We start from the raw sequence: 20,269 nt of genomic DNA on the forward strand, positions 1-20,269 counted from the left end.
ATTTATCCTTAAATTGATGTAATGTGTGCTCAAGGATATGTACTGATTCTTTTCCTCTATGCTTCTCATGTCTTGAGTTGTTTGGCGTCTGGCGAGCTTCGCCTTATCATTGACAATCTGTCGATCTTGTTCTTTGACCTTGATTCTTCGGCTAACATTTTTTTAACTTAAAACTTCACTTGATTCATTGCATATAAGTTGAGGAACCAAAATAACAAAAACGAGCATATAATGTTTTATGCATACAACCTTGATGCGTGTTATGAACTTGTTAATGAAGTGTATGATGAGACGAACATTGAGAAAGGAAGAGTTCAAGTGGTACCAACTTCAAACCCGTAAGATCACATCTATTCAGATGAGCCAAAGAGCTATTATTTTTTCTTAACCTGGATATTGCAAGTATATGAAGATCATTAACACTTCAAAGTTCAAACAAGCAACAACTCTTATATGTCAAAAGAGTCCTTTGCAAGTATTCAAAACGTGTAGTGTTCAACTAGTGAAAACGTTGGAGAAACATGGGGAACAAGAACATGTGATAACATCAATATAATCAAAGTAATGCAATTCTTTTAAAAGATTAATTATCAAATTATGTGTTTTCACTATTAGATTTAGAATCATTTATAAAATTACTCAATCGTCCATAACTTTAATATAGTAAAACAGTTACAATATATGTTCATGTATTCTTATTATTAATATTTTACATTTTATTATTTTATTTATACCTGTACATAAAACATATATAGTATCATGAAAAATGAAATTCATTAGGTTTATGAATACATAAGCTCAAATGGTCACAACGAATCAGTAGGTCCCATGAACACAATAAACAGTTCAGACTCAATTAACTCATTTAAATCTATCATCTATTTCAAAAATCAATCAATATTTGAAAATTTGCTTTATATTTTACTTATCTAAATATTATATCAAATTTAAATACCTGGTTAGTTTTATAATACTTTATCTATAACAAACTGTCCTTTACTTATTTTTTATTCACTATACAATTTATATTTGTAAAATTTTTACGGGTGTCACATAAATAATTACTAATTACATTTAATACTTAAATAATAAATTTATATTCTCATTGTCATCAAAATAAGCAGCGAATATACAAAGTGAATAAAACTTTATAGTGCGAAAAGAAATATTTTGATTTCACTATAAAATATTTATTTGATTTAACAGTTTAGATGTGGACACCACACTTTCAAAAATCATAAATTAATCAATCATCATCATCATCATCATCATCAAAACTTAGCCAAATAACTAAATTAAATATACGAGTGACACTAGGTGATCAATCCATACATATAGTCAAGGTCCATTTATTTCTCAACACATATAAGTAACCTCTTTCCCTTAAAACATAAAATAAAAGATAACCTTCAAGCAAAAACATTAAAATTTAAATAATAATAATAATAAAACAAATATGTTGTATATCGCTTCACATTTGAGATATAAAGAAAGAAAGAAAGAACTGATTTCCGAGCTAACAATCGCATTTTTTGGGATGTTTCAGTTTCACACATAACACCATAAACACACACAACAATTACACACAAAATCAAGATTCAAGAAGTCAATAATATAATATACACCAATTGAATTAATGGCGTCATGGTTCAATTGGAATTGGGTTTCTTCTCTTCGAATTGCTCTTCTTCTGCTACTCATCGCCGCCATCGCAGTCGCCTGTTTTACACTTCCTGTCGAAAAGGTGTTTAATTTGTTATTAATTATTGTTTGTTTATGCATTTGGGATGTGGGATTTGTGTGTTTTGTGATAAAGATTGAATCTTTTTGGTTGGGTTGATGTGATTTGATGTGATTGAGTTAGTTTATTTGTGCTAGGGTTTTGATTTTGGTTTTGTGTGTTTAGACATTGAAGGACTTCTTGTTGTGGGTGGAAGATGATCTTGGTCCTTGGGGTCCTCTGGCATTGTAAGTGTTGTGAATTTTAGTGATGTGTGCATGGTTTAAAGATTGTTTGGTTATAAAGTTGACTTTCTTGGTTTTGTTGAGTTTAAGACTGTTTGAATTTGGGACATAGATTTTGTTCAAGACTGGCTTTTGAACAAAAGTTAACTTTTTGGTTTTCTTGAGTTTGGGACGGTTTGAATTTGAACAAAAATCTTGCATTTCTTGAATCTTGAGTTCAAGACTGTTTGGATTTTGAAGAAAAATATTGTTCAAGACTGGTTCTTAAAAAAGTCAGCATCTTGTTTTCCCTGAGTTTGAGACTGTTTGAATTTGAACAAAAAACTTCCATTTCTTGAATTCAAGACTGTTTGAATTTGATTAAAAAACTTGCATTTCTTAAATTCAAGACTGTTTGAACATGGAACAAAAATCTTGTTCAAGACTGCTTTTTGAAAAAGCCAACATCTTGTTTATCTAGAATTTAAAAGTGCTTAAATTTGGAACAAAAATCTCGGGTTATTGAAAAGTCAACATCTTGTTTTGCTTGGTTCAAGACTATTTGAACGTGGAACAAGAATCTTGCATTTTTTGAATCTTGATTCATTTCACCCATTTTGTTGGTTAAAAAAAGATATTTTTTGGTCAGATTATGGTTTTTGTCTTTACATCAGTCTTATTAATTGAACCCGATCGGTATTATAAACCGCTTTGGTTTGCGGTGTGCAGGGCTGTTGCATATATTCCTTTAACAATTCTTGCAGTTCCTGCATCAGTACTTACTGTAAGATCTCAACACTACACAAGTGCTTTTGTTATGTGTATATGTATATATGTAGGTGTGTATGCATTTATTGGTGTTTGTTTGTTCCAGCTAGGTGGTGGCTATCTGTTTGGTTTGCCAATGGGTTTTCTTGCCGACTCTATTGGTGCGGTGATTGGTGCAACTGCAGCATTCCTTCTTGGGAGAACAGTAGGTTTCATGGTTTTTGTTAATATTATTATGTAGAATATTGTTAATCTTGTTTCTCCTAAGTTTTTTGTAGATTGGGAAAACGTATGTCATTTCTAAGTTGGGTGATTATCCAAAGTTTCGAGCAGTTGCAATTGCCATTCAGAAATCTGGATTTAAGGTTTGTTTAAAATCCACTTTGAACCCCCCATTTTTATTTTATCATATGTTTAAGATGTTTTTTAATAACATACGCGATTATATTGAGGGGTTTTCTTATTTTGGCAGATTGTGCTGCTGCTTCGGCTTGTTCCGTTACTTCCGTTTAATATGTTGAATTACCTTTTGTCTGTTACTCCGATTTCCGTTTGGGAGTATATGATGGCTTCATGGTTGGGAATGATGGTATTATCACTTCTCTACGTTTATCTTTTAAAATGATCTTAAGTTTCTCTTTTTTCCCCTTATTTTATGTGTTTATAGCTTTAAGTTGATGTGATGTGTGTAGTTCTAGGCATTTGTACATCTGCACATACATGTATCTTACTCAAAACTTTTTATGTGACTGTGCAGCCAATCACGTTGGCACTTGTATATGTTGGGACAACTTTGAAGGACTTAGCTGATGTTACACATGGATGGAGTAGATTTTCCAAAACTCGTTGGGTAAGATTTTTATTATTACTATTTTTTCTTTTGCGTGTGTGTGTTAATCTTATTTAAACACATTCTTCATTGTTTCTTCTTCTAAAGAATAAATTTTTGAACACATCTTGTAACATATTATAGATGGAGATTACTAAATACCAATACATAACATTTTTTGTACTGTGTTGTCATTGTATATAAATCTTGATTTTGTATACATAAACAATCAAATCAATGGTTCACATGTATATTTTTAATTTTGTACTTTACTCACGTCTAATGAACAATCAAACTAATATGTTCTTGTATGTTTTTTGAATTTATGTTGTTTACCTACAAATGTTTGTACACGTAAACGAACAATCAAACTAATTTGCTCATTTGTTTTTTTCCAAATTTTAGGAGAGAGATTACATTTATACCCTTTTTCTTTTATTTTTAGTTTTATAAGATTGGGAAAATGAAATGACGTAGATTTGTTTTGCATCACCTCACAATATATAGTGTTCTGTTGGATCTTGGCACTCACTACTTTTTACTTTTTGGTGTACGCAGGCACTTGTTATTCTAAGTTTTGTGGTTTCTGGTAAGTTGCTACATATACATAATCATTCTTATATTAAGACAACAATAACATTTTTGTTTGTATCATGCGTAATGATGCATACTTATAAATGTTTTCAGTGATCCTAATGGCGGTGGTTACCAAAGTTGCAAAGTCGGCTCTTGAAAAAGCTTTGACTGAAGGTATTGATATAGATGGAAGTGGCTCAGAGAGCTCATCTGTCGTGGATGAGGCGCGGGTAGATATCCATGAGTCATTACTAGTAAAAGGTTAATTAATGTTTCTAAACAATGATTCAAAACATTTTTCATTATATTTATACATTTGATGTATAGTAAATTTCCCGATCTTAGCCTGTTGTACCGCGCCTACGAAAGTGTTATACATTAACTTATATCATTCATATGCGGGTATATATGCACGTCCTTTTTTACTTTCAAGTTTTTAAGCACATGACAGAGGGTGGACCTTTTAGTTCATGTACTAAAGAAGGGTCATGCTCTTTCATGAAGTGATAAAAGTTGTGCTTAATGTTTAATCCCCTATATGTTTTTTTAATGTTTCTTTTGAAAGGCCAATATCATATATATATATATATATATATATATATATATATATATATATATATATATATATATAAAAGAAAGAAGGAACCAGTTGTAAGCCACAAGAGACCTAAAATGAAAATAAAGTACAAAAACAAGACGAACTACATAAAAGAGCATGAACCTTCTTTAGCTCGATCATGTACTAAAGAAGGTTTAATCCCCTTTATGTACCCAAAGTTTAATGGCAAATAATACGGCCTTCAAGTTACTTACACTCCACTCATTTCCTCCACACATTTATTAATAACTAGGTTAGTTAACCGTGTGATACACGGGTTGTATAAATGACAATGAGAAATAAATAAAGATAAAGATGTTTAGTAAATGACCCAATATGAAATATAAAAATTATGTATGTTCAACAAATTAGATATACACGGTTTGTATAGTGAACCATGAAATTTGAGGGGCCATATGCACAAGATAAATGAAATCTATAAGTCATACAATTTTTGAAGGTAAATCTGTAACTAAAATCTGCACAAACAAAATATAAATATAAACAATCTGCTTAAAAACAAAATCTGCAAATACATATTTTTTGCAGAAACATAACCTGCTAGAAAATTGGAGAAACTATGCATCATCTACAACCTGAATATACATTTGCTAAATCACTTGTTGTATAAACACCTGCACGCCTCAACGCAGGGTATAAAAACTCAGTTAAATTAATGACAGATTATAACACATCTATTATAAAAATCATAATATTTTCATATGAAAATAGTCAATCCATTCCAACATATTTTATAGCAAAATGTGTTTTGAGATGATAATGACCTATATCAACCCATTCTAATAGTCTATCCATTCCAATATTAATGAATTCTAATACTATTAGTGAAATAGATGAGCAAGCATAACCTGATCATATAAAAATATATGTTAATATTATTTAAATTTCGACATGATCATATAAGATATATATATTGGGGAAGGATCATGAGAGAACTCCTTGTAAGGGAGAGAACTACAGAACTATTAAGTAGAGAGTTATTTTTGTAAATTGCTCCAATGGAGAACAATTCATGTCTTCTCTGGTTGACCACATTCCCCTGTTCAACAATCCAATAGAAACCATAGTTCAAGCAGAAATTAGCACCTGCAAATCAGAAATCATGACAACTCGGTTATTCTAAACCCTAATCAACGATTATTTCAATCGTTTAACATGTCAATTGCATGTTTTTGTAAGTTGATTGTTTTCTTCTTTACTCGTTCATGATTTTTAATTGATATACAATTGTTTTACTACTAAATCGATTAGGTGTTGCTTCTCCTGGGTGTTCTACAAGCAAAATTGACATTGTAATTGCAGAATTGCGCGAATCTAGGTTAAAATCAGTTGCTACTCGATGAAGGTATCTAATTTGTTGATAGGGGTGATCATATGTTGATATTGATTCACTATCTGCTTATTCAATTGCAGTATGGTGAATTTGATCAACAAGTTTGTAATATGCTACATATATGTAATATAACGTATAGTAGTACATATATGTAATATAATGTATTCAAGTAATATATATTAGCTGCATACAAATACAAACCCTTGGAAGCTATTATTGAACATTTTTGTGATGGGTGGTCACTTTGTGCTTATATTTTGTCTTCATTCGTCTAATATTCTGACTCAGTCACAACTTTGTTTCAGGTAAAGTGATTTGATTTGCTTTTTTTCTTAGCTGTAGATGCATGTATTTTAATGGTTTAGAAGTTGTGTTTTTCTTTTGTGTGTTGTTTGTTGTTGTTGACGGTGGTTTACGGATTGCATACTGTCACACCCTCAATTTCCACATGCGGGGTTTTACCGCGAGGCGCGTGACAAACCAGGATCTCAATCATTAGTTACAACAAACAACGTCTAAATATTTTAAAATACTTTATTGCCCCATATTTGGGAAACCATTCAGATTTAATGTCTTAAGGTTTTAATATGCGGAAGCGTAACATAACGAGAAGCATCCCTAAACAAAACCAAATAGTATAAGGAGCCCAAAACATGCGCAAGCCATAACATTATTAAATAAAAGATTCCAACTTAAGATGCAATGTCTATTGGTGATCATGAATGCAACTCCTATCCTTACACTATCAGTGACCTGAGAAAGACATGCTAAAACGGGTCAACACGACGGTTAGTGAGTTCACAGTTTGAGTTTAAAAACAAGTTTGTCAAACAACCATTTAGTAAGTAAAAAGTGTAGTAGTAAAGCATGGATAATGTATACATTAGAAATACCGCTAGTTAATTAGGCTAGCAATCACGTTACATTAGTGTGTGTTCCATTGTGACCGAGGCTGACGTGTTAGTTTTGTTTGCCACCCACGAAGTCTAATATAAGACTAGTGTGTTTCTAGTAAATGAGACGCCCGGCGACTCCCTCAACCGAGAGCCCCGAGGGGGTTTGTCAAACCCAGTAGTACTACCTTTCATTACCCAGCCAATATACAATTGCTAACGGTCCAATGTGCATGGGGGACTTTAGTATAAGTTCACAATGTACACATGAGGTATTAAAAAGTCTACAATTATCCAAAAAGTTTGTATGTTGCATGCTTTCCCCCCAAAAGGAGTAAGTAAAAAGTGGGATAGTGAAACTCACCTCGAATGCGGTTCAAACTGAAAGTCAACTTCTTAAATCAATGTTGGTCTAGTGCCTAAATCACACAAGCACTATAAGTATTTGCTAAGCGATTCCTAGAATCCTTAGTATCCAAACAATTCTCTTGTTTATTTGAAGTTTGACCAAAGTTTGACTTTTTTGTTGACTTTGACCAAAGTTTGACTTTTGTTGACTTTGACTAAAGTTTGACTTTTCATTTGACTTTTGACCAAAAGGTCCAAGTTGTTGACCGTTGACTAAAAAGTCCAAGTCTCGATGACCGAAGACTAAAAATTGAGTTTTGTTTACCGTTTGACCAAAATGTTGACCGACGGCCCGTTGATGACTTTTGACCAATTCGTTAGACTTAGAATGTTTATATTATGTTCCTAGTCACAACTTTAACAACAATCAAGTAATATGCACTTAGCCACTTTTCATGAAATTCTATGACTAATTCCAACTCCTAATACTTTCAACATTTCACAAGTAAGACTAACCACTTAGTCAAGTAGTTCCAAGTTGACTCACAAAGTCAAAATTCTAATTAGCATAGTCAATATACTACAATTTATAACCATTTTAACTAATCAATATATTGATCACCCTTAACACATTTCAATCATTCATAAACCGATTTTTCTAATCAATCAAAACTTGGAATTAAATTACCAAATAAATCACACATATACTCACATGTATTAGGTATAACATATATTTTTCCCATAATTTTATAACTTACCAAAACATACAGATTATTCACACACTACATCAATCTAACTTTTAACTCTATCTCAACACAACAGTAAACAAACATTTGTCAAAAATTCCATACTTGTCCAATTGATGCAAGACCAATTGGAATAGATTTCTATTTCAATTTACAACATTCCAGAAGTGGAATTATCTCCATATCTATTTTCAACATCAAGTTATGCAATTTATAACACAACTCAGAAACTTTACCTCTAAATCAGATTTGCATCCTGATTTTATAAATTAATAAAAAGTACTCAAACAAAGTCCAAAAATTAAGATTCCCGACTTTATGAAAACTAGATTCAAAATACGTGTTCATAGAATCAAAAATCGACCAAAAACACAAACGTATCATCAAGTTATTCACCATACAATCCAAGACACAAAGTCTGCCAGCAAGCAGATTCAAACTACAATCCACTAAAAATCATAATCTTTACATCCTTATGATTCTAAATCGTCAAAGAACATTCTTACTCAATCAAATTTCATGTATTACTATTATCCATTTGATTTCATAAGAAAAGTAAAAACAATTATATTTATAAAAGAATCAAAATACTAGACCAAAATACATACAAATTCTTTTGACTCATCAAACTTTGATCATCCCCTTTTATGATCCAAATCATTTGGATACAAGGTTCATATGTATACAACAAAACATAAATACCTACCCTCTTGATTGATCCAAATGTTGACTTCCCTTGCTTCCCAATAATCACCAAACCTTTTGTGTATGAAAATGATATTGAAAGAGAGTGTTTGCAAAACAAAATGAGAGAGTGTGTGTGGGTGTGTGGTTCACGTCCAAAGAGAGAGAGAAGGGAAAGAGAAAGGCTTTGAACTCCAATAGTTTGTAACCTCCTTGTTATTAAAAATCCTTTACTAATGATTTAATAGAATAATAACACCTTAAGTTATTTTTATTAATCCATATGTGACATGTTACATAATTTATAAACATTTTCTATGTATTATAATCTAAGGTTCCATATAAATAACCAACATGTAACATGACATATAATGTAACTTGTTTAATCACCTAGCTTACTTACAAATCACATAATTATGTATCAACCATAATATAACATATTAATCACATAGCACATTATACTTATCATATACAGTACATGCTACATAACACGTTTATCATAACATGTATGACGAGTTTATTATTCTAGTTATAATTAGCCACTTATTCTTGTTTAAGTCACCAATGACACATTAACTTAAATGTACGCATACATGACACCACATGTACAAGAGTTCATATACATGACCCCACATGTATAAGAGTTCATTAACATAGTTAACAGAACTAACTGAGTTTACAGACGTAGTCAACAAGATTTAACTGTGTTTAGTTAACGAAGTTAACCTGAAATTTGGTAGTTGTCACACATACCAGATGTTCGAATAAATCATGTGAGTTTTGGAGTTGTTTTAACTGTCGATGCCTTTTTTTAATGATTTTGCCAAAGCATATTGCAGATATATGTATTTTATTGGCTTAGAAAACGTGTCGGTCAGGTTACATGTCAACATGATAACTTTTATACGATCCGAGTTTGCTTGGCCCGAAACACATTTTTTCCACAATTGTTTTCATACCAAGTTGGTAGGAGCAATACCACTATGTTAAGCAGGTTAGAAAAGATTTATTGTCTATTTATAATTTTTTATATACTATATGTGACTATACTTGTTTTTTTAAAAATAGGGTGAGGAACTATGCACCACGTTACAAAAACACACAAACGATGTCATGTCGCATCGGTAATATAAAGTGTGTTTCCTAGCCAATTAAGGCTGATTAATGGTGATATTAGTAAATGGACAACCTTGTGTTTTAAATTATGCAGAAGACTTGTGTGCATATGTTAACATATGCGTCAGACGTACAAGTCAAACTACTAATGTAATTAAACAAGTGTAGTTGATTTTGTTTAGGCTGTTTTGTTGATGTTGGATATGCATAAAATTTATAGATTTTATATAAAGTTGGTTTTTACTGCTTTTTAATAAAATTATTTTGTACTTTTTTTAGTTACAGTTGGGTCTTTAATGGAGGGCTAGTTTCGTTTATTTAAAATCTAGAAATTAATGGGTTGGTTTGGGTTTTTAAACGGGTTATTCGGGCCGAGTAGACAGATTTTATGGGCTTCCCGATTTACCAGCTAATGCACTTTTTAAATCGGGCTTTAAATGGGAATTTCTAACTTGCAATATGTAGCAAGCTGCAAACCCTTACCCGCTAACAAGAGGTGCATTACATACAACATTTTAAATTAGTCAAAATTTGTTATGTTTGTTTTGCATATGTCATGAGAAATATAGGTGCAAATTTACCCAATTTAGCTTCTTGAAATTTATAACCTGCAATTTGCAGCAGCTTGCATACACTGACCTGATAAACTGTTACTTTGCTGCAACTAATAGGCCAATTAAATGCACTTTATGTTCACAAAATTCTTATGCAGCATGAATGTGAACATATGCAAATTTATAATTTGATGAATGTAAATATATGTAATATGCAGCTTGAGTTACTCAAACTTGAAAAATCCAAGACATCCATCCAAACTTGAAATATCTAACATTAATGCAAGCAAAACACATAAAATCCAAACTTAAAAACTGATCCACCGAGCTTTTGGTGTTAATGGGTGTTGGTTCAATCCCGATTACGCCGACACACCATGAAAAAGGTTTTTTTTTGTTTATTCCAACTTCGATATTACAATTACAAAAAGGGTACTAATGAAAGGAACAAACCACTCTAATTTTATTATATAAACACATAAAACACATTCTAAGTTGACATATTATTACTCTATTTCAGCAACAAACTTCAACTTCCACTTGGTCTCAACTCTAACGTCACATCCCATAAAACTCGATCAACTTGGACTAGTTCTATAGACATGACCCATAGCTACCTGATAGCAACTGTTGACCCAAAACTGACTTGACCCATGAACTAATATAGTTAACCCGACAACGGGTTCATAGTTCCAACATTGTTCCTAGGGCACGACTCGGACCAGACTGCGAACGACATCACGTTGTTTTTTTGATAGCCCTCTAATGCCTTCGAACAGCTAGCGCGTAGACAATCATATTTCGTATTTCATGACATACACGTTTTCTTTCTATTTTGCTCCTTCCCGGGGCTTGCTTTCCAACTATTACACCACCAATAATGCACGTATTCAATATATTAGCAATGCATATATGTATAGCATCCGTAATTCACATATGTAATGCATTTGCATTGCATATATGTCATAAACCATAATCAAATATATATGTAATATACATGAATAATGCATGTACGCAATATACCAATACTGCATATATGTAATACATTTGTAGTGCATATATGTAATACACCAGATCCGCAAAAAAAAGTGTAATATGCAGGAATACATTTGTGCAATACGTTTATAATGGGCATAGAGTATTCACCCTCAAAGACGTCATCGTATGCACCTTTAATTCTATCTGCGTTTAAACGTCCTCGTTGTCTTTGTGGTTGTGAAATATATATAATGTCATAGATAAAAAAAACTATGTATTCACAAAACTGTCATTTTTGTTATATTTACCCGAATTTGCCTCTTCAAGGCACGCCAATCTTCTTTGTTTTGAGTTACACCCACTTTTTCGTCCTCCTATTTGTCTCGCCCCTTTCTTTTGAATTGTAAAAAAATAACTTAATTAAACGCCTGCATTTTAAATAAAGGAAAACAAATAAAAATATAACTTATGAAACTTGTTGTAATAAAAAAACTCTTCTCAAACAACTCTTAAAAACGGCCAAAAATCGCATTTGTAAAAGTATAGGGACTATTTTTGCCAAAAATCAAAAAACTTAATCCCAAGATAAGTCCTATAATGTTATAACAGGTCCAAACTCATTTTCTTGTTGTTAAAGTCCAAATCTCTATGTTAGTTTACCCGATTTTGTCATTTATTGATTATATCGTTTCTAATTCGAGCTCGTTTACCAAATAAATCAACTCTGAGTCTCATTATTATAACCAACCTATAAAGAAACCCTAAATACCTCTATAAACTCAGCCTCAACATCTAAAAAATCGTTCATAATGGTTTATTGTGTATTATCCAAGAATCTTCATTGTACGATTTGACTTTCAAGCTTCAAGACCCTTTTACTCGTGTTTTCTCATTGTTCCGTGATCTTTCCGGCTAAGTTGTCTTCATGAAAAACGTTTATTTTTGTCTAACTAACAAAAGCCCTTAATTTGCTTTACTGATTTATTGGGTTTTGTCGGTCAATTGCTCTCCGGTCCGTTTTAGGGCATACTAGTCAAAATATTTCATGTTTGTTTTGAAATTTTGAGTGTTCTGGTTAGAACCAGACTTTCGACTCGAAGTTAGGATTCTAAACAGTACCAACTCACTTAAATAGTTAAAATCTTATAACTTGAGTTTTATACATCTGTTTGATCTGATTCTAGCGGCAATGTTCTTATTTTTTTTATTATAGTTTACTGTCTCAAAGTTTCAGGTCAGTTTGTGTCGGATTAGTCAGCTCGCTTAAGGCTTGGGACTCGTTTAATATCTTCATTTTATCATTTAACTCGCTTGAATATTAAGGTAAGTAATCACTCCCCTGTTTACTTGTTTTCAAACGTTTTGGGGACTTATGAGAACCTGTTAATTGCTTACATACTTTATCATATACTCATTAGCAAACTGTTATCTTTGTGTGTGTATCAATTGAATAACTATTTGCTATTTGTTAGCATGTTTATTTGTTTATTTTATCGCATTCGGAGATGTCAATCATAATCACATTATAGTATGATCATACGACCGTCTTGGTGGCCAAAGCTCGATTCGCATGACAATGGTTTCACCGACACCCTCATTTATCACATCATGTCGTATGAGCCAACGTCCGATTCGCATGACAATGGTTTTACCGATACTCATTATTTGCTCAATGATTTGATTGTTTATACTCATAGATAACATTTTTGTTCTTTATTTATATGTTATTATATTGTAAATAAAAACTGGTGATCTACTCATTCAACATGTGTTGTTGACAAATATCTATTGTGTACGCAATTGCAGGTTATCAATTGGATTGTTTATCAAGATGAAGATCACGTAGAGATGACCTTTAGGATTAAAAATTTTACTGTATTATTTGATTTCGTTTTGTAATTTCCTTGAATTGTACGTTGTACTTGAATTTTAAATTAATTCATTAGATATGCCACATTTAAATTGCATGATAGTACTTTGTGAGCTGTGAACCAAAGCTCACGACCTGACATTTCTGCCTTAGGTTGGGATATGACAGTATTTATAGTTGTGATTAGAAGGTGGTTAAGTAGGTAAGTCTTGGAGAGTAAGTTGTGTTTGGAATATGCTAGAAATATGCTCTTCTTTTAATAAAAAAATGCCACATAAAATACATAGGATAAAAATTAATTTAAGATGACCATAATTATTTATATTACATGTTAAAATATCAATCTAGAGAAACCCGGCTCAACGTGTAAAATTAACGATTACACGTGTAAAAAAAGAAATGAACATAGATTCATCTATTTGCACATAATTCAACTATTTGCACATATGAAAATAATTTTAATAACTTGAAATGAATTATTTATGATTCACTAATAATAATAATATAGCGTTGAAATCGAGGTTGTAACTTAACAAATACAAATCAATGATAAATATTATAATAAAAAAATTATCTTTCATGAAAATCAAAAATATTTTACGGGTCGGATTTTGGGGTTTGAAAATAGCAAATGTTACATCGCGTCTAGCTGGTCACAAATGGATTTAAATCGGTGACTGTAATCGGTTACGGAAGATGTGTCTTTGGTGAGTTGACGAAGGGTGCCACACAAATAATGCACGTGCTCAACAGAAGAATTGCCATACGTGTTTTCGAGTGCCATCTAGATCTGACGGGCTCCCGTGATACTGAGGACTTCAGCCATTGTTTCTTCATTGAGAGAGGCGTGCAAATTAATTACTGCACGCCAGTCATTTTCAATCCAGGGGTAGCCTCAGTGTTGGTGACAATTTTATCATCGACAATGATTGTCGCCGGTGGCCAAGGAGATGAACCATCAATGTGACATATAAGCTTTTGAAAGGTAAAATTGGGAATCATATGATCTCTCTGTCATAGGTAATTGGTAGAGGAGAGTTTAATTATGAGTAAGTGTATGATGGTGTTTATGGAGAGGGAATCGTCAGAGGTGGCGTCTGTTATAAGGAAGAAGAAACAAGAAGTAGAGGGCGATTTATGGTTTAGATAAGGAGGGGGGGGGGGGGAATGAATTTGGCTGATACCATGTAAACTTTGGTAAAAATCAACCACACGTTTCATTGATGATTTTGAAAATATTTATAATACTTAAAATACAAATAAATACAATAATTGAAAGGATTTACTTTCTATTTTCTAATAGTTAGTCTATATAATCAAGTCATTGTTAACATTGTAATCAAATTTTTTAGTTATAATTCTTGATTAATAAAACGCTTGGGAGTTATCTAATATTGTTTTGTGTTTGATATCGATTCACCCCTTGATAAATGGTCAATAAATAATAACAAGCCTAGCTCATTGTTTAGAAATAAAGCTCTAAACGAGCCGGTCTCGAACTCAACTCGGCTTGTTTACACCAATAGGTTCTACAGGTTCGCCAAGAATTATCTAAATTGTTATAAACAATTGTTGATGGCGGTGTTTCGATAATGAAGCGATGTATTTATGCTCATGGTATTTAGAATTTGTCACGACATGATGACTTCGATTTCAGATGATCGCAATCTCTTGAAAGATTGCCGCTTGTTAAGGGCATCAAAAGATTGTAAATTTTGCTTTCCACGTCTTCTTTGAACGAGTTCTAGGCTTGGACTATTTGGGGACCTAAAGCGAAATTAAGTGGTTTTTTTTGTTATTGAAGAGTACGATAATTTTTTATGTTTAAACTGATAATAACATTCGATGATTTGAGGCCGGTGTCGATTGATTTTGAGAAACTCCAACTTTTATTAGGATATTTTTATATCATCCAAGTGAACACATCAAAATAAGAAAATTCCTATATTTTTTTAGGGGTAGAAGATGTTGGTAATTTTAGTGTTATAAATGTGTATTTTAGTATAATGGATTAACTTATCGATCGAACAAATAACGTTAGAGATTAAACGAGTTTAGTGACGCGAGAGGGCGAGCTAGATTTAATTTTAGATGTTATTTGGGTTTTGTTATTAAAATAATAACTTGGGCCTTAATATATTAACTTGTGGGCTACTAATTAAATGGGTTTTGGTTTAAAACCCATAACATCAAATTTAATTAGATGTACGGAGACTATATACGGAACTGATTTCTATCGATTATACAGAGAACAAAAGGACGGTTATCATTCTGTTCTTGAAAGAATTCACAACATACAAATCCAATTCTAGTAACAAGATAAATCTCTGCTTTATCCGATTAATTAATCACGTGTAACCATCGAAATAGGTTTATTCAAGAAGATTGAAATCAAGATTACGTGTTGGAATATTTGTTCGATCCGTGCAGGCAAATTTAAACAATAGAAGATGTGAAGGCATAATTAAGTGCGTTCATTTTTTTCTTATCCCTTTGGGTCACCCATGGACGACCGAAACAAGTTCTAATAATTTGTTGGTTGGATTCTCCATCTTCTTCTTCTTCTTCTAATTTGTACATAAGAAGTGCTGCACTCGTTACAGCTTTAGCACCACCTGGTGAGGCAACTAAAATAAATAGAGTACCACCAGACCAATCTTGATCACACTGTAAAGCCCGGAAAGAACTACACGGTCTATACCCAATCCACGTATTCCCATTCTGAGCTGCTGCAGATGCATTATTAATAATACAATCAACCTCCTCCATCTGAATAGTGGACTTTCCATCCTTTTCAAAATGGACCGAGATAACAGGATTATAATGTGCGCCCCGCCATTCCCCGGAAAAGACACCACATATAGCAATCCCAATGATTTGGATATTGCGTTTGGGAGGCATCATCACTGCTACACTGTACCCGGGTTGTTCTTTGAACCAACATGGAATTTTGTTTCCAGGAATAACAATTGTCACTGGACCATCTACAACAGCACCTCTCTGTATACAACAAAAGAAAGAAAATACATATAATTACTAAAATGTTCATGAAGCTCCTAAGTAGTTATTGTTAAGACTTTGGTAGTCTATTTGCAAGTAGTTATTGAAGAAACACTAACCGGACCCCGGGCAGATTACTGGTAACCTGGGGGTTAGATAGATGTTTCCCACGAGGGGTTAGACCCTTTGAAGATGGTTCTTCTGATAACCTGCAAAACAGACACCGTGAGCTCGTCACTGAGAAGGGGGGGGGGGGGTTCCTCCTTGTGACCACCCTCCGGCGTGAGAATCAGACTAGATTGCTCTTTAAATATAAAAGTATATTAAGAGATTGCTAGAGCAGATATCAGGTATAATATGATGATAATGTGATAAGATATGATGAGATGAGATGGTCATACCATTTGTGGTATTTATAGCCGAAGGTAGGTTTCCAAGGAGGTATGGCCGGCTGCAACAGTGTTCCTGTTCCACCAACAGTAGCCTACGCACGTGCCCTGCTGGTAGTTGGTGGGTAGGTAGCGGCTGATAGCGACCAGGCCTGCTGTATACTATTCTTTTTCTACCAACTGCCGGCTACGCACGTGGTATGACAATAGTTGGTGAGTAGGCAGCGGCTAATAGTGACATACAGTGTAGGAGCATGCTGCTCGCCATACTGTTGTCTATAAGCTGTCGTATCTTTAGTCAGATCTTTTTCCCATACCTCGTCAGGTACAGTACAGAAGATCTTCCCGTATCGTACGGACTGGCTTATTTGGGCGGGAGTATTCCCCCTCCCGCCCTTGTGCGGGATTGTTCCCGGCTTCGCTCATTCCTTCAGGTGACACTGAACGATTGAGAGCTAAGTGCCTTGTGCGTGTAGCCTTGCTGCGCGGGTGGCCTTCCCTAATGGCTTGTATCCGAGGCTGCGGGGACAGGCGGAGTCCTTCACCATTGGGAGGCATTTCCTGCGGGACCAGCTTGCGTACTGCGCGTAAGGACGTCACGTCTCTGAGCATGGTTGGTCCTGCGGATCCAGTTGGTTTCTGCGCAGACGTCCCTGTTTAAGGTGAGTCTTGCGGGTCCAACTGGGCTCTGCTGGGACCTACCTCTTCAAGTCCCCCCAGTCCAATGTTCTTCTCATGCGTGTTTAATAAAGTGAGGTGAACTTTTGGACTTAAGCAAAGGGTTTTGAAAAGGGTTTTTTAAGGTTTTCCATGGGGATTCTTCCCGCGGAAGTCCTTGTCACTTGCAGAAATTCCCGAGTTTCCTGCTTGGTCTTTGGGTATGATGCGGGTAGGTCTGTAACCTCCTCGCAAGTCAGGAGCGTTGAGTCCCACTTGTTTGGACTCTCCATGAGGTTTTGGTAGTTTTGAACATAGTGATCAATTATGTTAAAACCACCAATTCCATCCTGGAGCTTCAAACAACGTAGTTCTCGACGTTCCCGCTATGCGGGGATGTTATTTCCGCTTCCGCAAGCATTGCCCAGAAGATCCTTCTTGGTTTCAATTCCCAGCGGAGCGCTAGGTATGTGAAGGTTTTTGCCTTAACACTGTACCAGCGCTCGTCTTACGGTTACTTTACTTCCAAGGTATTCCTGGCGTCAATTCCCTGCGGGTGCTAGGTATGTGAAGGGTTTTGCCTTTACACTGTACCCGCACCCGTCTTATAGTTACTTGGTTGCCGAGGAATATTTGGCTTCAATTCCCTGCGGGTGCTAGGTATGTGAAGGGTTTTGCCTTTACACTGTACCCGCATCCGTCTTACGGTTACTTATTCGCCAAAATTTACTTGGCTTCAATTCCCTGCGGGTGCTAGGTATGTGAAGGGTTTTGCCTTTACACTGTACCCGCATCCGTCTTACAGTTGTTTGCCAAGGTTTTACTTGGCTTCAATTCCCTGCGGGTGCTAGGTACGTGAAGGGTTTTGCCTTTACACTGTACCCGCATCCGTCTTACGGTTGCTTGTTTGCCAAGGTATTACTTGGCTTCAATTCCCTGCGGGTGCTAGGTACGTGAAGGGTTTTGCCTTTACACTGTACCCGCATCCGTCTTACGGTTACTTGTTTGCCAAGGTTTTACTTGGCTTCAATTCCCTGCGGGTGCTAGGTACGTGAAGGGTTTTGCCTTTACACTGTACCCGCATCCGTCTTACGGTTACTTGTTTGCCAAGGTAAGGGGTATTTTCCCGCTTACTTTTTAATATTTTCAAATTTTGAATTTTGAAATTCGAAAGGTTGGTGAAAAGATAGGAACAGTCCAAACCTCTGAAACGTCGTGCGACGGTCTCTTCTGACTGTGTCAGGACGTGCAGGAAGTTATGGTGACGTGACATTATATGGTCATTCCAGACGCTTTTTCAGGCGCGTGGGCGCGATTTTTCGGGCGCGTGGCCGCGAAATTGCTGGCACACGTCCTGTCAACAGCTGTTGCCAGCCTGCTCTTTGCCACGTGTCATAGTTTCATTGCACCTTCGATTTCTCTCTCCTTCGCATTAAATTCACCGCATTAATTGCGATCACTATATAAAGGGGAAGAGGGTCATTTGTAATTCACATCTTCACTTCTTCTCTTTCATCTCTTAAGGCGATTTCTGGTGAATACTCTCTTATTCAGTTGAGCATTCCTCCGAAATCGTTTCTTCTTCCCTTGCAATGTCTTCCCATGATGCTGAAGCTGTAGCCGACGATAGGAGTACTGCTGGCGAGTGCCAGTGTGCTCTACCTGTCGATCAGTACCAGTATGTCGTCAGGAAATTCATGCTTGAGTCTCTTGAGCCTGAGTTTCCTGAACCCCACCAGACTGTGTATGATGCCCCCAGTGGCAAGATCGGGGTATATGCTGCATTCTTTGTTTATGGGAACCTTAGGTTCCCATTGACAAAGTTTGTGTACCGTGTCCTGGAGAGGCACGGTGTGCACCTGACCGAGGTGCATCCGATGGCGATTGCCAAGATCCGGCACTTCGAGTGGGTGTGCCGGATTCTGGGTATTGAGCCCTATGTGGACCGCCTGATGACCTTCTATACTTGGAGGTGCATCCAGGGGTGGTACACCCTGACAACCCGGATCAAGGGTTTGAAGATTTGCGCGACCGAGCGCAGTCTCCGATCGTGGAAGCGGGAGTTCTTCTACATTTCTGCCCGCGCCGTCCCCATTGCCATGAAGTTTAAAAATGGTCAAGCAATTCCGAGCCACCACGCCACCAACTACCAGGAGGCGGAGTGGTTTGCGAAGATATCCTGGGTCCAATCTCCGGTTTACCGGTTTGCGGAGTCTGGGATGGTGATGCTGGGGATGAGCCGGGTATGGAAGGAGGCGTCTCAGGTTCCCATCCTTCTCGAATACGGTTTGAACTCTACTCCTTATGGTATGTCTTGTCTTTCTTGCTGATATGAGTTTGTCTTCTAACTGTTTCTTTTCTTTCAGAGGGGAACAATTTGGAATCGCTCATGTACCCGCGGGAAGCTGACGGTCCCGTGCGGGTGGGTACTCGTGCTCTTGACGAGAACGAGTTGCCCATCCTGGAGCAAACAGCGGATCGGTTTGTGGAGGTCTATCCGCTGGGCCACGAGATCCTGAGCCATCGGCGGCCAGGTAAGGCGTTATTCTCTCCTCCACCCCTCAGTGCTGTACCCGCTGCTGGAATTCCTGACATCCTGTCTTCTTCTGAGGAATCCGCAGATGGTCCTCCGTTAGTGCGGAAGAAGAGGGCTGCCGGCGGGAAAGGGAAGGAGAAGGCGGCCTCCACAGCCGATCCAGTGCTCCTATCTGACACTGAGTCAGATAGTGAAGAGGTGGCGGGGAACCCCGGTGGTGAGAAGACCACTGCTCCGGAGGCTACGACTGTTACCTCCGGAGAACCATTGACGACGACGGTGACCGGCATCAAAGGTTTGTCATCTTCAAGCACTTAAGCAGGTTTTAAGGTACTTGAGGGGTACGATTGGTTATGGTTTAAAATACAGAAGATGAGGTGATGGTAAACTGTTGGGGTATAGTGATAGCAGCTATGGTTTGAATGTGGA

General features: G+C 35.8%; 2 protein-coding genes across 2 annotated transcripts in view; one reads left to right on the top strand and one right to left on the bottom strand.

The window, feature by feature from the left end:
* The first annotated feature begins 1,525 nt into the window (after window positions 1–1,525).
* Window positions 1,526–4,410, top strand: LOC143538793 (uncharacterized). Its single transcript, XM_077032266.1, has 9 exons — window positions 1,526–1,744; window positions 1,907–1,968; window positions 2,674–2,728; window positions 2,819–2,917; window positions 2,991–3,077; window positions 3,185–3,301; window positions 3,470–3,562; window positions 4,100–4,130; window positions 4,229–4,410. Exons 1-9 carry the CDS (start codon window positions 1,637–1,639, stop codon window positions 4,381–4,383), a joined length of 807 nt encoding a protein of 268 aa, XP_076888381.1. The 5' UTR covers window positions 1,526–1,636; the 3' UTR covers window positions 4,384–4,410.
* An 11,284-nt stretch (window positions 4,411–15,694) lies between these two features.
* Window positions 15,695–20,269, bottom strand: part of LOC143538804 (uncharacterized) — a 30,171-nt gene continuing 25,596 nt past the window's right edge. The window contains exon 5 of the mRNA XM_077032272.1: window positions 15,695–16,258. Within this exon, the coding sequence (XP_076888387.1) occupies window positions 15,695–16,258 (564 nt within the window). The remainder of the gene's footprint in view (window positions 16,259–20,269) is intronic.

This window comes from Bidens hawaiensis, unplaced genomic scaffold (genome assembly GCF_021521415.1).
Source record: "Bidens hawaiensis isolate Kalapana, Puna unplaced genomic scaffold, B.hawaiensis_p1.1 tig00011693_1, whole genome shotgun sequence".
Lineage (NCBI taxonomy): Eukaryota > Viridiplantae > Streptophyta > Magnoliopsida > Asterales > Asteraceae > Bidens > Bidens hawaiensis.

Excerpts from the sequence above, each read along its gene's own strand:
- LOC143538793 (XM_077032266.1), top strand. The coding sequence starts at position 1,637 with ATGGCGTCATGGTTCAATTGGAATTGGGTTTCTTCTCTTCGAATTGCT. Across the intron at positions 2,918-2,990 it reads CATTCCTTCTTGGGAGAACA|ATTGGGAAAACGTATGTCAT; the intron begins GTAGGTTTCATG and ends AGTTTTTTGTAG. Across the intron at positions 3,302-3,469 it reads CTTCATGGTTGGGAATGATG|CCAATCACGTTGGCACTTGT; the intron begins GTATTATCACTT and ends GTGACTGTGCAG.